This window comes from Symsagittifera roscoffensis, chromosome 3 (assembly GCF_963678635.1).
Source record: "Symsagittifera roscoffensis chromosome 3, txSymRosc1.1, whole genome shotgun sequence".
Lineage (NCBI taxonomy): Eukaryota > Metazoa > Xenacoelomorpha > Acoela > Convolutidae > Symsagittifera > Symsagittifera roscoffensis.
The window spans coordinates 60567548-60585057 of record NC_087064.1 but is presented as its reverse complement, the minus strand read 5'-3'; the positions used below and the strand labels follow the sequence as shown (position 1 = coordinate 60585057).

The 17510-nt window shown below is 34.4% G+C and overlaps 1 protein-coding gene across 2 annotated transcripts in view; it reads right to left on the bottom strand.

Annotated features, from left to right (window-relative positions):
• Window positions 1-5494: 5494 nt before the first annotated feature.
• The window catches only part of LOC134842707 (ankyrin repeat, PH and SEC7 domain containing protein secG-like), a 91455-nt gene continuing 79439 nt past the window's right edge, over window positions 5495-17510 (bottom strand). The window contains exons 1-8 of one of the 2 annotated variants that reach the window (XM_063859164.1): window positions 14249-14396; window positions 13558-13762; window positions 13159-13323; window positions 7564-7748; window positions 7176-7248; window positions 6446-6621; window positions 5966-6123; window positions 5495-5680 (exon numbers count right to left, since the gene is read on the bottom strand). In XM_063859164.1, the coding sequence (XP_063715234.1) occupies window positions 5575-5680; window positions 5966-6123; window positions 6446-6621; window positions 7176-7248; window positions 7564-7748; window positions 13159-13323; window positions 13558-13762; window positions 14249-14323 (1143 nt within the window). In that variant the 5' untranslated portion in view covers window positions 14324-14396 and the 3' untranslated portion in view covers window positions 5495-5574. Of the gene's footprint in view, window positions 5681-5965; window positions 6124-6445; window positions 6622-7175; window positions 7249-7563; window positions 7749-13158; window positions 13324-13557; window positions 13763-14248; window positions 14397-17510 lie in introns of those variants that run through there. The other variant, XM_063859163.1, reaches the window with a different exon arrangement.

Genomic DNA, 17510 nt, shown 5'->3' with positions numbered 1-17510 from the left:
CAGGCCAATAACCTGAGGAATTGATCTTTTTATCGTTCCTACTGCCTAATATCACGTTTTCGCCTTTGCTCTGTGGTCGGTCCTCGGTTATATTCTTAACACTTCATTTAAGTCGTTAGATTGTCCGACGGAGTAATGGCTACTTCTTTTTTTTCATGATGCCACTCGTCTTTTCTTCGATGTTATCGTGCATAATTCAGGGAATGAATTAAAAGCGGGTGTGGTTATGCTTCATTAAAACTTTCGACCTTCTGTTGAATCATCATGAATAGCTATTTCTGATTTCCGAAGGATTTTACTGTTAGCTAATTTGACTGTATGCGACTTTGTCTCTGTTTAGAACAAATAAACTGAATTAAAGTCCGGCTAATTTTTTGAGCTGTTCTTGATGTGTGGAATAAATTCTTCGGGAATTTGAATCTCAGGATGTTGCGTTCATGACCGTCTGTAATAAAGAATGCATTTTTCTGGAAAAATCATACATTGGAACTGATTGAGCCAATGTAGGCCCCGCTATCATTTGGGGTCAGCCGTGAACTTACACCACAGGCCTTTCATTGCCTTGGCACCTGGTTGATCTTCGTTTATGTATCTCTCAGTTTTGAAGCGTGAAAAAACTCTTAAAAAAATAACCGGTCTAGCCGAGTCAGCCTGTCAGACAGTTCATATGGAATAAATTTGCCTTTACTAATTCAATATTGAGCAGTTTAATCAATTCTTTTCCCTCTTCATCAAATATTGCTGTCACGTTCAATACCGTGAGTCGAAACTAACTATCAAAGTCACAACACTCTTTTCAAAGATTTTTTTTACAGCAGGCTAATCCGACGGATGTGTATATTCATTAATTTTGACTTTTTCATTTTCGAGAATAATTACATTTTTTCTTCTGGAATTTTTTTTTGAAAAATTTAGTTTAAAATTACAGGCTGTACAGAGAAATTACTAGCTGTACAAACTGTCTTTTGCTCGACACGCTGCGATGTGGTCATTAACAGTTTTTCCACCCCATCTCATACAATAATTTGTTCTATCTACAGCAAACGTTGAATCTCTTTGAGAAATAATTCCAATTTTTAAATTTTGCAGGTTTACAAATCATTTGTCATTTCGAAATGCTTAGAATTTTCCTTTTTGTCGATCGAAAATTGGTTTATGGCTTCGCCGGGTGGTAGCTTTTCTCTCAAAATTTTTTTCTTTGGTTATCGTACTACTTCATGTTGTTTAAGAAGATATACTGAATCCATTTTTGTTCTCAGCTGGGTATGTTGCATTTTTTGGCGACATCCGCTGGTGAACCCTAGACTTGTTCCAAAAAATGGCCCGCCCTAATAAATTAGTCTATTGATCTAACTATTCTAAACTTGAAACAAGACTGCTCGTATCAGGGCGAAGCCCTGAATGTTCCGACTGCCTTTTAATGTTTATGGAGCAGTAATAACCTATAAAAAAAATTAAATGTAATAAAATTAAATGAAATTTTTTTTTCTAAAATTTGAATTTTTTATGAAGTTCATCCCCCACACGCCATATAAAGTACAAAAGGATAGATTTTGCTTCTTGTAACAAATCAATTATGGCAAATAAGCTTCTTTCAACCAATTTGGAACGATTTCTAAGACGGATCAAATCTCCGCTTACGCGTTAATAGCGCGAATTATATCGCGCGTTAATAGTCCCAAATTGGTCAAAATGGCCAAACTGGCAACCTTTAAACCCTCGTAACTTTTAGAAAAATGATCACAGGTGAAATATCTTTTCAAATTTAAGCTCAAGACAACAATACCTTTTGACTGATATTAAAAAAAAAATCGTCAAAAATGGCTAGTTAAAAAGTCGAAATTTGTCTGAAGAAAAAAAACCCACCCCGAGCACAAATATTCCGTTACTTTCGTATCGAAACTCGGAACAATAAATAAAAAGTAACGATTTGAATTCAATTAAAATGTGTGGTTTTCAACCAAACTTAGTTACGCTGAACTCGCTTACTTTTAATTAGACAACACCTTTTAATTATTATCACACTGACAAAGAGTAAAGTACGTCAGCGTTTTTTTTTCAAGATAGAAAAAGGTTTATAGAAAAGAAAATGATAAGAAAAGCAAAAAGTAGCGTCGTAAATGTACCAGGAAACTCTTAGACACGGTAATTTCAAGAGAATTGTCTTCAGAGTTTCAATTACGCGTCCATCGATTGAGTTTTCAATTCAGTTTCCTATAAAACAAGACTGCTCGTATCAGGGCGAAGCCCTGAATGTTCCGACTGCCTTTTAAGGTTTATGGAGCAGCAGTAATAACATAAAAAAATTAAATGAAATAAAAGAAAATGAAATTTTTTTTTCTAAAATTTGAATTTTTTATGTAAGTCATCCCCCCACACGCCATATAAAGTACAAAAAGAGAGATTTCATTCGTTGTAACGAATCAATTATGGCAAATAAGCTTCGTTCAACCAATTTGGAACCATTGGTTGACGATAAAAGACGGATTAAATCTCCGCTTACGCGTTAATAGCGCGAATTATATCGCGCGTTAATTGTCCCAAATTGGTCAAAATGGCCAAAATGGCAATCTTTAAACCCTCATAACTTCACGAAAAATGATCACATGTGAAATATCTTTTCAAATTTAAGCTCAGGACAACAATACCTTTTGAATGATATAAAAAATTTGGTCAAAAATGGCTAGTTAAAAAGTCGAAATTTGTCTGAAGAAAAAAAAACCCACCCCGAGCACAAATATTCCGTTACTTTCGTATCGAAAGTTGGAACAATAAAATGTTACTAAATTTTACAATTGTACATGTTGCTTGTATACAACGAAATTAATACAAAACTCTCTTGGCTAAAAATTGGGGAAAACTACGTGGGTCTTTTTTAAATGTGTTTGCGTTATAACCTAATAATTGGCAGTTCGTCAGCATCAACAAAACTACATGCTTACGCATACTTTTAGATACTTTTAGATACTTTTTTAAAACTTGTTCCAGTTCCAGTTTCTAGAAGATCTTAAAATCAGCAAGTGCCTTCTAGTGAATGAAGTTTTTGTACATTTAAAAAGAAAAATATATCTCGAATTTTATGTAAAAATGGGTTAAATTAAGGCAATTTAGTAAGTTTTCATAAAAAACTGAAAATCAGAGAATACTAAGCAATCCCATTTGATATTGTCAAAGGGACCAATTACAATATAAAGTCAAAACGACGTGCCAAAAGTTAAGAGAAACAGTTGGGCTTTTTAAGAAGTAAAGTATTTTCACAATAACAAAACGAATTGAGTTAATTCCGGTTGGTTTTTTCAAAACACTTCATCGTTTCAAAAAATAACGTAACCGAATATGATATTATAAAGAGTGATTAAAGAAAAGGAGATAGAAAAATTAAAAAGTGATTCTTTTATTGCACGAGGAAAAAGCTATTAAAAAGGGGCGTTGAAATGTATGAAACACTGCCTTTCTGTTGAAATGTCGGTACTTCAGAGCACTCTATAATCCGGCAACTAATTTCAACCAAGAAAACTGAAAAAAAATCACCAGTTCTCAATCATTGATTGAACAGCTGGTATGTTGGTGTCTTCCCTCGCAAAAAAAATGTTCTTTAAAAACCATTGTATTAATGAAACAAACAACAAAATTCCTAACTTATTGAATGCATCAAAAGGTCTATTATTAGATGGAGATCAGCTAATGACTTTGAACGGTTGCAATTCTGGGAACGGTTGCAATTGATCTCTTGAAAACATACTAATGTCAAATGAGATGCTTCGGACCATTGGTGCGCGCAAGGTGTGCCCAATTTTTAACGATGCGAAGCGCGGTTCTAGTCAACTCACAAGAAAAAACATGTTTGGCAAAACTTTGTACGCAGCAGCCATTTTCAAAGGGTAAAAATTTTTTAAGGTGGTGAAACTTTCAATAGACTTTGCTTAATAATCTTCAATCAAAATTAGTTTGAATTTCTACCGGAGGTGTCTCTAGATTATATCTAGGGCGATTCTGGCAGAAACTGCTGTTGTACCAAAAATTTAGCGCCCTCTCATACAAAAAATTCAAAAAAGTAATTTTTTGCTTTTGCTCAAACTGTTCAAGTATAAATTCAGCTAGTTAAAGCCCTTTATAATATTTCTATGCTGGTTTTTTGTACCTCTCATGTCAAGCTAAACCCACAAAAAACATTCAGAACGTTGTATTTTTTTGTTTTCTAAAATACTCGCGACCACTTGCACAGGAACTGCCTGTTCCCAATTCAGATCTGAAATAATCTGTTTCAGATCTAAATTTAAAATCTGAAAAAGGTTGTGAAATGATCAAATAACACTTGGGTACTCTACGATTGGTATACTTCGGAACTGGGAAATCAAGGATTTTGACACAATATTAGCTGTTCTCATGTGTTGTATAGCTCCTATTAGCGGCTAGCAGGTGCTCAGTAGTCTCCATTTGGAGGCTGCTAAAATAAATTTCCTAAAGCATGATATAAACATCCAAAACGCATAAGTACCGCAGGAAATCAAAAGTTTGATAGGTCTTCTATTAATATTTGAAAACTTTTCAAAATTGTCGAACAAAACATTGAAAATAAAAAAAACTGTTTGGGTAATTATTCGGAGTGTCTTACCGCTAATTAATCTAAGCATAGTTGCATATTGCAGAAACAACAAAAAATGAAAATTCAATTGTTTGCTCCAAATGTATAAATTGTAATTTAACAAAAGGTTTTTCAGATCTACTTTCAGATCTGAAGTTTTGATTTTCATGGTTATTTCAGATCTGAAATTCGCAAATTCTTATTCAGATCTGAAACAACGAAGAACCAATATAAGAAATAATGAGAATCAAGTTAAGTAAGAAATAAAGAATTTCAGATCTCGTATAAAAAACCCGCTCGGTACGGGTGGCTAAATTTGTAAACTTAGATTTTTAACTTAGTTCGTTCAGAAAACTATTGATATTGGCGAGCCAAAGCATAGTTTGTACAATAAAATTCATTTAAAGTTATTTAGTTTGTGAAGCAATCAAATTCTAAAAAAAAACGTTATTTGGGCAGAAATGAACAGAAGTTACAGAATAAAAGTTATTTCCGCATTTAGTCTGTCTTGAACTAAATGGAGAGAGCTAAATTCCTTTTTGGCACGCAACTGTTTATTAGCTTGCTCCCTCAGCACTGTTTTTTTTTCAAATTGAAAAAACCTAATTAGATTTTTTAATTGATGTCTGGTATTTTGGAACTGTTCTGATTTTAATCACGGATACGATCAGTCAAATTATTTTTAAGAGTAATTCGTTATGTTGTGAAGCAATCAAGTATTCAACAAGAGAATGATCTGCAGCAAATTTTTCAGAAATTACCACGAAAAATCTGTTTTTTTTTGGCCGAAATGAACTGAATATAAAATTATTTCAGCGTTCAGTCTAAAATCGTCATGGCTTCAAAATATTTGTATAAAAAGCCCTTCATGAGAAACAGGAAAGCTTATCATCATGTCCAGTTTCTGCATTTAGTGTTAGAAAATTTAAATTCATTTTCAAATTCTAAATAAATCCATGAACTTTGAAGAGTTAACTTTCATGGAATAATTAAAATTTCCCATAGAACTGCGCTACAATGTCTTTCTTTGGTAGGAAGTCGAGTTTTTTCTTCTCCGCTTTTATTTTGTTCAGCTCCACTTCGCTTGTCGGTTGCCTGAAGCAAAAGCAAAGTAAGAGATACCTTGACTAACGAAAATAAAACCGGCAAAATTCTGATGCTGTACGGGTTGGACAACTATAGATGACTCTCGCTTAATGCAAGACATCACATGCAGTTGGAATACATGAGGCTTTTTAATTTAAATATTTTAATCGCCGAGAACTTCGAGCGTTGCTATTCAGCTTTCGGCGGCTTTAAACTTGCAGTATATTCGCGGATTTTCAGTGGGTTCAATTTTGCAGTAGATTTTCCATTGAAAAAAAAACACGCGCTATTTACCTGGTAATGTTCTCGTGTTCAATGAACTGCTGCTTAGGCATCACTGGCTTGTAGGCTACCTTGGACACTTTCTGGATATTTCTGGAGGCTTCTGGCTGTGGGTGGTTGACTTCCCACATAAACTGCTGGTGTTTCTCCACGCAAAACTGACATTTGACCTAGAAATAACTTAACTTGTTTCCTCTTTGGCTCAAAGTGTAATCAAGTATTACTTAAAATGAGAATTGTACGATCCTGGGCATAAAAATCATCTAGGAGACTAAAAATTACCAATTATGTGGCAAATTTTTCAATTTTTTTTCAAACTTTTTATGGGGCAAGCTTTTGGAACAAATTTGGAACTCTTGAAACTGATTGAGTTTTGGAAAAAAACAATCAAACAAGGCATTTTTCAAGTTGAAAGTTTGGTTAACAAGCCTTCATAGAATTACCAATTAATGCCCTGTACTTTAAATTAAATCAAAATTTTCTGGCTGTAACCGTGTTTGTGAGTGCTTTCTGAATGGACACTGGGTGACCCTTGCGTTTCGCACAATCAAACGGAGTCTCGTCTCTCGCATTCTTCAGTTCCAGGTTGCCTCCATGTTGCAGACAACAATTGAAGCAGTCTCCCTTCCCGAATGCAGCTGCCAAGTGAGTCACTGTGTTACCCTCTCCTGCAACATATTTGTATAGTTATTCTCATTTCGGCTCTTTTTCCTCCCCCCCACCCCCCCCCCCCCCCCACCTCACTCAAACATAAAATTTATGGTCTAACGAGTGGTTTTACAAGGTTAATTATGAAGATCAAATATGTTTGTCATGGCCTAATTAGTCTGCATGTCAATTTTCATGACAATCGGACAAAGTGGACACTAACTTCAAATATAAAAATTTGCAGGTGGGGGGAAAAGGAAAAAGAGCCCTTATTTCATAGTCATTATACTAAATGCTTAATGCATTCATAATTTTAATCAAAAATTAACTGTAAGGCTATTTGAGAAAAGATTGGTAGTGTCAATTTCTGACGATTCCTTGACTCATGATATGATTGATGTATTAACGAGATTTGAAGATAAAAATAACAATGACTCTCTGCACCTGGTGCAAAATTAAGTTTCTGGGCCTGGTGCAATTACAATTTTTCTGCTAAAACCCAAAAACTGAAATTCTTCCTAGTATATTGCGATAATTTTGATTATTTTAATCAATTTCAAAAGTTTTTTCTTACGGTCGACTACATTGGGGTCGCCGTAGTATTCAAGCAACCAATGAAGACAATCTATGGATCCATGCACTGCAGCCTGAAACAAAATAACTAAAGTTTTCAAAACAACTAAACACTGCAGAAGGCCCTATTGATGTTACTTGCATAATCTATCGATAAAAAACTCTCCATCTAGTCGTTTTAATTTTTCTATTTTAACTAGTTTAGAGCCTCATTAAAACCAAATTTGAAACTCCTATCTAATTTCAAACAAATTTATCATGATTAATAACACAGCGCATTGACTTTAAACATAAGTTCGTATTTTGTCCGCACATATTTCTGGGCTTCTGCGCGAGAAGACAAACTGAGGGTAATAACGACAAATTGCCTCCCGTGGCCTTCAACTAACCAAATGTGCAGTAGTTCTTCCCCGTCTGTCCTCACAGTCCCATTCACACCTTGCTTTTGTAATGAGACCCCGGAGACACTTGATTCTATTGTGTGCTGCCGCCAGATGCACCGGCTGCTGACCGAGCAAATCACTCTCTCGGATGTTCACGTCCTGCTTGATCAGGAAATTCAGACACTCGAAGGCTGAAACGACCGAGAGATTACACCCGCTGACCAGTTTTTGCCCTCCAAACAACTTCAAACAACTATCTGTAAAACACTCTACAGCTCCTAGGAAATAGGCGAAATAGAGCGAACCATTCAAACAAAGGCGAAAAAGTCTTTTTTGAGTTTGATATCTTTTAATAATTGCAAATGCTAAAAGCAAACAGAACAAGGATAGCCGGTTACTGTGCAATTAGCACAGAATGTTTCTTACATAGTCTAAGAAAATACAACAAATTTTTTTTCAAATTAGTGTCCTTTTTTCGGTGTGGTGTGATGAAAAGGATCTGAACTAAAAACTAGTGGAGCCCTGGCACTTTCGACAGTCATAAAAAATGCAAATTGGTAAACAACTTTTGAAGAAAAAGGACTAGCATAACAAAAAAATAAAGAAAATTCACAATTTTTCATTTTTTTGCAACTTTTTGAATTTTTGGTGAACTTTTTTATCCCAAAAATGTGCAAAAGAAACTAAACTTAACTCGAGTAAAACTAATTTTTACGGCTTAGATTAAGCTATTGCATGCTTTTAAGCCATTAAAATCAGCTACTGTAAGCCTGCTTGCTTGCGTTATTCGCTCGAATTAAGACAAAAAACCGAAACTACTTTCAAAACGGTTTTTCTAGACACACAGTTTTTTCAAAGTTTTTCAATGTCGTTCGAATCATGACTAAAAGTGCTTTAATATAAGATATCACTCAACACTCTCCGATGAACATGTTTGGTAGCTAATTTTGCGTAGAAAACCAAAAAAAAAGAAAAAAAAAACTAAAACACAACCGAATACAATTTTTTTTACCCATTTTTCAAATGGTCAGAACAATAAATCAACTGCTTTCAAGCGTATTAATCCAAAAAAGGTTCCCGATTTCTTCACAAAATTAAGTCTAACAAAATCAATTGTTCCAACAACAAAAGTCAATTTTTATTATATTGAAGAAAACTATGCAACGGACAAAAAATTACATCAAAAACTTTCAAAAATTTTGTTTGTTATAATGAAATGTAAGATAAAAATTGAAGAATTTGTTATTTGTTTTATTTTTTAAAACATGAGATCAATGTTCAAAATTTTAAGAAAAAAAAACTTCTTTGAGTGCCAGCTCATAAAGCATCATATTTTGCTCTAATTAACACCTGTTCTAAATAGCTGATAGCTTTAACAATCCAAACTAAAATTTGTAACCTAAAATAGGAAAATCAAAGATGGCATCTTAGAAAAACATCATAAATTCGAGAAGATATCAAAATTAAGCGTAAAAACTTAAGCATAAAAATTAAGCGTAAATTAAGTTATCAAAATTAGGCGTGCCCTGATACGAGCAGTCTAATAGTATTTATTATCCCAACTGAGGTTTGTCCGTAGAATTTTGTTCATGGAAAAATACTTGGGTTGATTTTTCAACAAACTTCGATATCATTGAATAATTTATCTAGAAAAAAATGCAGCGTTTGACGGTCAATGAACTCAAACTTTTGGTGAGTCAACACAAATTTTTAGAGTATCAAAGCTTTTTCATTAGATTTTCATAAAATACTTCATCAAGATTCCATCAAGGGGGTCTTTTGCAACCCTGAAAATGAAAAAAAGATCATTTGAAGATCTGCAGATGAGTAGCTACAAAATCATCATAGCTCAGGATTGTTTCTCCTACTTCAAGTGGTTGTCTGAGAAACTTCACAAGTCACAGAGTTTACACATCAATGATAAGCTAGATGATTGATATTGCTCTAATCTACACTTGTCTGCTCACATGTTTGTGTGTAATTTGGTCATTAAAAACCGATGTTCCGATTTGATTCTGAACTTCAATTCAAATATTTGCCAGAAAACTTTAAAGTTCTCTGATGGCTTTATGCAGTTTGACGATAGGTTTATTTGGAAATCATTTAAACGTTATCGATTTTCTCACAACTTTTTCTTTAGTGATTCTAGATAAATAGGACTGTCTCAGTTTGAAACCTGGTACAAGTCTGAGCGCTTAATTCCAACCTACTTGAATTCAAGTGGCAACTTATTTAAACGACTGCGAAAACTCGATTGAGAACAGAAACTAAAGATGGGCAATGTAGTTTGGTCTCTGATATGGCTGTTGCTTCTCTGGTTCTTCTTATGGCCTCTAGCTTTCTTTCTAGCCGGGTTCTACGTGTTTTGCCTCCCATTCTCAGCTCTGATAGGTAAGTTTCCAAAAAACAGGAGAGCTATGACAATATTTTATGGTTAAAGAAATCAAGCCGCTTTTTAATTGTCCAACAAAATTTTCGTAAGGGTGATTTTTTTTGGAGTTTATGCGATATCCATAGGTGCACTACAAGAACATGATAGCAAATGACAAGCCTAGTTTGAGTCCAGCAGTCGATTTGTTCGATACTAAGTTACAACCATCACTAGGTCACAATCCAATTGTTGACTCAAGAAATTCTTATCAAAACGGTTATGTTTATTGAAACCATGCAATGAACATTTCACTCTCAAAAATGCACACAAAAATATATGTTTTTTACAGTACGTTCTATAAAAATTATCGTGAATTGTTTGAAAAAAGAGAAAGTTTTGTAAAAACAACCACGATAGCAATATATGAGCAGTTTGATGTCTCCTCGGAAACAGTTTTCTGAAATCTTTTAGAAAATTTTAGAAAACAACTAAAACTACACTTTGAGTTGTGTTTTTCAGGCGGCTGTTCCGACCTGACCGATATGATTCACAATGGGATGTTGCTGTGTAAGAGAGCGGCAGTTGCGATGAAGGACGGAAAGGACTCCTTGTAGACATGATTACTTGTTCTCATCACAGAATGAATGGACGCATAGATGTTTTCTAATCTGTTTATTTGATTAAATTTTTATAATTTAATTGGTTGAGGGTTTTATTTATAAGAAAACCGTTTATTATAATTTACCATCTTTTTGATAGTTGAGATTAGTCCAAACCTTTGTTGTTTTTATTATTTCAAGAAACAATGTAGTTGTTGGTGAAATCAAAAAAGCAAATTATCGTAGAAAGCAAAAAGCTACCTGCCATCAACTTAAACTCCATAAAAAGTATGAAAAGCTGAACGCTACTTTGAAAAATATAGCTGTCGGCTAAATGAAAAGAAAAACAAAGTGTTTCGAGAACCAATTTGTTTTCAAATTAATTTTACTTTTTCTCACAGCTTTTAAGGTTTATTTTTGTTCTCACGGCTGGGCGGATAAGTAAAAAGCTTCAACAAACAGGTAATATTATTAATGATGTTGGATTTTTTAGAGGAAGTGGTTTTTAAAAGTTTTTGAAATGTTTGAACTTTCTGGTTGGGTCAAATTTTGTTCTCCGAGCTCTTTAAAAAAAATTATCAAAACCCCAATTGGCCTAAATTTGCTAGGCTGCCGGCAATTTTTTGCTTCGTAACGACATAGTTATCAAGGAAAACCCAAAAGTTTAAAATTAATTCACAAAAATGTTTACTGCATATGATTGCAAAATAAATTTTCAGGTTTAAATCTAGAGAAAACGGTACAAAACATCTTCAATTGTCTATTCAATTCCACGAATCATCGAAAAATACAATCAAAATGAAAGTCGTTTGTTTTCGGACAAATCATATAAAAGATTGATTATTAGTAGTGTATAAATTCAAGTTAAAAAAGATTTTTAAGTTCTACAACTTGATCTCTGATAAAAAAATAAGTTAACCTAGTCAGTGACATTGTATTTGAAAAAATTGATTTAGCAAAAATCCTCATACCAATTTCTAGGAATCATTAGTCCAACATGTAAAAATTTCACAGTCAAAATAAAAAAAACCAAAAGGGGGAAAGTTGATCATGATATGATTCCCGACTTGAGTTTTACGTTTTGCAACAGCAAAAAATTGTTTTGTTTTCTATTTGTCTTTTTTCGACTTGTCTACCCCTCCCCCTAAAAACTTCGGACTAAATATCACCATTCTTACCACATTCTTACCATTTGTTCACCTACCACCTCGCAACTTACCTTTTATTTAGGATTACCTTATAAAATGTTAAATCTTCTGGAAAATAACCGGAAATAAGTGAAAACCCCCAGGGGGTGGAGTAGATGGGTAGGTGTAGGTTGTGGGGGATATGATGTGGGGGGGGGGGGGGGGGGTTTAGGCAGATGGTAGGTGGGGTGGCGTAGGTTGGGGTGCAAAATATGGTTTTGAAAAAAAACTAAATACGGGTTGGTTTAGAAATCAAGCAGGCGGTGAGTATTGCAGAAGAAACTGCACAGTTTGCAAAAAATTTTGCATTTATTTTTGAAGATTATAATCCATTATATTCAATTTTAATGGATTTCAAATGGGTTATAACTGATATTTTTTTCTGTAAAATTAATGGATTATACTGGGTTATAATCAATTGCGTGGTCCCAAAGTGTAATAATAGTCAGTTATAACTCCAACATTTTCGACCACAAAAATCGATTATAATCCTTCACTGCGGAATTCTAATGCTTTGCAACGATTTTATTTACAATCATATATTTTTGGCAGCAGTTTTTACCCCAAGTAAATTTTTACCCCAAGCAACTCTTGATCTTGAAAGCATTTCCCTACATCATCCGAAATGTTTTGTTGTTGTGAGCTCACTTTTTATTTGTATTTAACCTGTGATATGTGATGTTTTTTTGTATGTTATGAGGTTTTAAAGATTGCCAACTTGCGCGATATGTTTTGTACTATTAACGCGTAATCGTAGTTTTAATCTGTATCAAAATTGTTCCGAATTTGAGGCATCCATTTTGATCCAAAAAACACTTTACCTTGTGCTGAAATTGTCACTTTGAATTTTACAGGTTTTCAAAAAAAAATTTGTTATGGTTTTTTTTTAAGTTCATCATTTTTGTTAAAAGCAAACACTACTCTATAGACATTAAAAGGCAGTCACAACGTTCAGGGTTTCGCCCCGATACGAGCAATCTTGTTCGTTTTAGGCGAGTATTGATGACATATTGTATCGTTCAACAGAAAAAAAACCGAACAATTTTTTTTCGCTGCTGAGGTGCTTAAATGTTAATGAAAAAGGGGCCTCTTAGTTTTCCAAATTAAAAAAAAGCAGTAGCTCAAAAGATGTCAATTTGGAAAAGTCATCCAAAACACGCACATTACAGATTAAATTTTTCATGTTTTGGTTTTTCTGCCACTAACCAGAATGATTGTAAAGCGTTTATTTCGAAGAGTTTCAAGAAAAAGATAGATAGAAACTATCTGAATAATGCCAATGAAGGGTCGTCACAACCCACTCATTTGTTTTATAGCCCAATGTTGAGGATTTGCTGTTAGCAAAATATTTTTTCATTTCCAGACATCTCTCAGCTCGAAAAACTAAAAGAAATAAAAATGATTTAACCCATAAGGTCGCATCAAAGTTAAGTTTGAAATTCACCTCCGGCCTGTGCGGCGTAGTGTGCTGGCGTCTTTCCACTCTCGTCTGCGTTGTCCAGATCACAGTTGAAATTGTTGAGGGTCTGCAGAGCACTAAGATGATTCCTGGAAGCCGCCAGGTGGGCCGGAGTTTTGCCCTGGTTATCTGTCTGGTGCAAGAGGGCCCCTGTATAACACAGTGGTCGAGATTATCCAAATTGAAATTTGATTATCAGAAGTTTTTGTAGCAAAAATCGTATTTTGAACGTTTTTTGCTTTTTTTTGACTGTACGAGATTCCTTTTTAGTTTATTTGAATTGTTATGAAAACGTTAAATTTATATCGAACAGCCAGTACATAAATTCTTTTCTGAAAGTTTGCGCTTCAAATATGCTAGCAGCAGTCAGCCGGAAAAACTAACGTGCTCGAGCCAGTTCCTCTAGACACTGTGACTCCCCGTGGAAGGCAGCCAAATGAGCTGCCGTTTGACCTTGACCATCAGTTACGTCACAAGAACTCACGACTGAGGTCAAGTACTTGACCACATGAGCATGACCTCCAATACAGGCTTCGTGAAGAGCCGTTCTTCCGCCAAGGTCATTTTTGGTATCTACGTTGGCACCAGCCTAAAAGAGAATTTTAGTTGAGGCTAAAATGAGAATGAGAACAAGGTCGGAAGCTTCTGTGATGGTCTGCTTGAAATACAATCTTTTAAGGTGAAGTTGCGCTTCAAAAATTAAAATTGGGCTTCGATACAGAATGAGGCAAGACGCTACTTCGAGGCGCCGTTCAGACTATTTTATAGCTTTTTTTGAGACATATAACATTATTTGATATTTCTAGACAAAATTCGCCACCAGCTCAGGTTGAAGAGAATTTTATGTACGACAATGATTAACAAAAGGAATGAATCCACTTAGAACCTGGCAAAGATTATTCGAACCCCAAAACATTCATTTATAAATGTTCACAAACTTTTGACACAAAAAAAGAGTGCCCCAACTGAATTGTGCTCAAGGATCTAGATGTACGAATAAGAATAGAGTGAGCAGGTCGTCAATATCAAAGAGGCTGCTTGTAGCGTTTGACAAAAAATATTGTCATTTTCTTACCTTGATACAGTCCAAAATAACGTCTAAATTTCCACTATTACACGCAAACAACATAGACTTCTGATAGTTGAGCATTTTATACACAGATTTTATTTTCTGATGAATGACTGCATAGTTTGAGCTGCTACGCGTTATTTTTTAAACTCATGAAAATAAGCAGACAAATATACAATGCTAAGCACATCTGCGTTGGCCTACAGATCAAATTACAAGATATCGAAAAAAAAACTGAAATTTAAGAATGCTAAAGAACTAGAACATACTTGTGGTTTCTGCGATTCGCAGAGGATCTGTCAAAGGCTATCCAATTTAATTCCCCAACATACCCGACTTAGCTGTTTATGTTCAGCGAAGCTAATTTTTTTTTCTTATCTCAAGGCCGTTTTTTGCGTGAAGAATTTTAAAGTGGTACCAGTGCTGCAACCAGGGGCGTATTTGGCGCCAGTATAGTAATTTCAGTTTTTTGGTCAAAGCATTCAACAGGGGGGAGGGGGGGATCTGGATGCTTCTTTTCAAGGGTTTGACCTTCTCGCCAACCAAAGGGTATTCCCTCTGATATTATTTGATGACATCTATATTAGCCCGACCAACTCTAAAATTTTTCTAAAAGCGCCATTGGCGCCAGTATATTCTTATTTTGATGGCGAGCTCAATTTTTTGGTCTTAATTTTCGAAAAAGTGCCCCAAAATGGCTTTTTTTGACCTGTTTTTGGTCAAAACAGGTTCTTTTGTTTCAATTATTATCTTTACCATTCGTTATTGTTTTACTTTTCTTCATTTGGTTTCTTAACTTTTTCGAAGAAAATGACTGAATAATTGGGCTCAGGTGGTTATTTTCTCCAGACTTCGATTTTTCAACTGACCGTTTTTGGCATATATTTTTTCACCACTTAAATGTTTCCATGACCAACGCTCAATATAAAAAAAACATTTATTCCCAACTATTCGTGCTGAATATATAAAGTATTGAACTGTTGAATGCTTTGACCAAAAAACTGAAATTGGGATAATGAAGCTGCAGTTTATATAGTCCTTTTAAAAAATAAAATGCAGACTAACTCGTTAAAAAATAAATCAAAGCAACCATTTTGCTCTCGTAGTCACGTTATCAGAGACAAAATGCATCACATTGTATACTTTACATATCGTGCAAGAAAAAAAAGTAACAAAAATGCAAAAAAACTCGAAAAACCTTAATTTTAGCATATCTGAAATAAATGACGAGCAATTTATTTGCTTTTGAAATTTAAGAGGCATAATAAATTATTAAGCAAAATTATAGATTAAGCAAAATTTATACTTCACATAGCGTGTGAAAGGATAAAATTAAGAATTAAGAATATTCATTTTTTCCGCAGATTTTCTTAAAATATCCTGATCAAACTCTTCATCGATGCTAAATGACAGTCGGAACAATTGAATCTTCATTTTGCGATATGCAGATTTAGGATTCTTTGTCAAGAAGTATCAAGGTTTTATATATTTTTTAAAAAACGCAACAAATTTGATAATTCACAGTAGTTAAAGTTTTATTTACTGGGCATATCGTGATTACTCATTTGAAATTAATAGTGATTAATTAATTTCAGTTAGAAATTAGATAAGCGAATCTACTTAACAATCTCTCCACCCCCTTCAAGAAGGGGGGATTGTTAAGTAGATTACTTGCAGCGAGTTTTCGACCAATCAGAATGCAGCAAAATTCGAATTTATATACAACACTCTTGTGCGAATTTACTGTTTTTTTTTTACCGGAGTCGATATTCGTTAGTAGATACAATAGGGGGGGGGGGGAGTAGATTGTTAAGTAGATCCGATGTAGCTGAATGGTTTAAATGAGTTTTCCAAGATTTATTGACTCAATCCTTCCTGAGCACGAACCACAAGACTGCTTGTGTCAAATTGAAGTCCGGGTTGTTCCCGATAACCATTCAGCAAATTATATCATTTTTGTTCCGAATTTTGAAGAAAACGGAATATTTATGCTCGGCGTGGTTTTTTATTCAATCAATTTTCGCCGATCGAAATAATACTCTTTAGCAAAATTTTTCATACCCCATTGAATATCTCGACTTCCTGAGTTCGAATATAAAAAGATATTCTACCTCCAATCATTTTTTGTAATGTTCTAGGGGTTTGAAATTTGCCACATTGGCCTGTTTCTCGACTAAATTATGCGCGCTTTGAAGACTTCATTCATAATGCTGAGAGCGTAACGCGAATTAATTATGCGTGGCGAATTATCTAGCAAAACAAAAGTGTTCAAATTTGAATTGAGTTTAGCTAATTGGTCATATAAATTTCGTACGACTCCAAATTTCCCATTTTGATTTTGTCCAAAATTGATAGGTTTTCATTTTCCCCCAAAACCTATTCGTTATGAAATAAGGGTCAGTCGGAACATTCAGGGCTTTGCCCTGATATACGAGCAGTATTGTTTACTTCACATAGCGTGTGGAAAGATGGGTTAAGAAATAACAGTACAAACAAAGCAGTACAAAATGACCTTTTTTTGTCTTGTGATCTATTAATTGGAGCAAATTGGTTGCCTCATTTGATTTTGGATTGATTTAATTTGCCGCTTACGCTTAAATGACAAACTATATTGCACGGCATTTGTCTCAAACCCGCGTAAGTGATACGAAACCTAGTACTCGGTTAACGAGCAACAGGATTTGTTACTGCTTCGGCATTTCTCGAACTACCAGACTTCTCGGTGGCAGGACAGTCTACCCTATTCCAAAAAACCCTATACCATTCTACCCTATACTAATCTGCCCTATATACCAATTTAACCTGAGTCGATTTTAATGTAAATGTAATTAATGTAATCTTTCAAAGTCCTTGGCCTGGTACTGGGAGGTCTATCCCTCTTTTTGTGATCAACTAGTCAAACCTTCAGTAATTTTCGAATTTCATTCAAAATTTGAACTATTGGTGATTTGATCTTTCGAATTTTTGATTTTTAAACACATGCATTATCCGCTAAATTATGGCGACTTAATGTGCTAGCACTTTTGCTCGTTTAAGTAATAGCAGCAACGCATTTCTATTCCAAAATTTTACGTTGCTTTAATAGTTTGTTCATGTGCGTCAATTGTTCTTTGATCACAATTAATGGTTCTCTGAAAATTTCAGAGAAAACTTTATTTTTGTTTTCATCCATTCATCCATTCTTAGTTTCATTTAACATTTTCATGGTTCTAATATCTATCTGATCATTCAAAGTCTTCTCCTCAATAAAAAGTCAGGTTGGTGAATT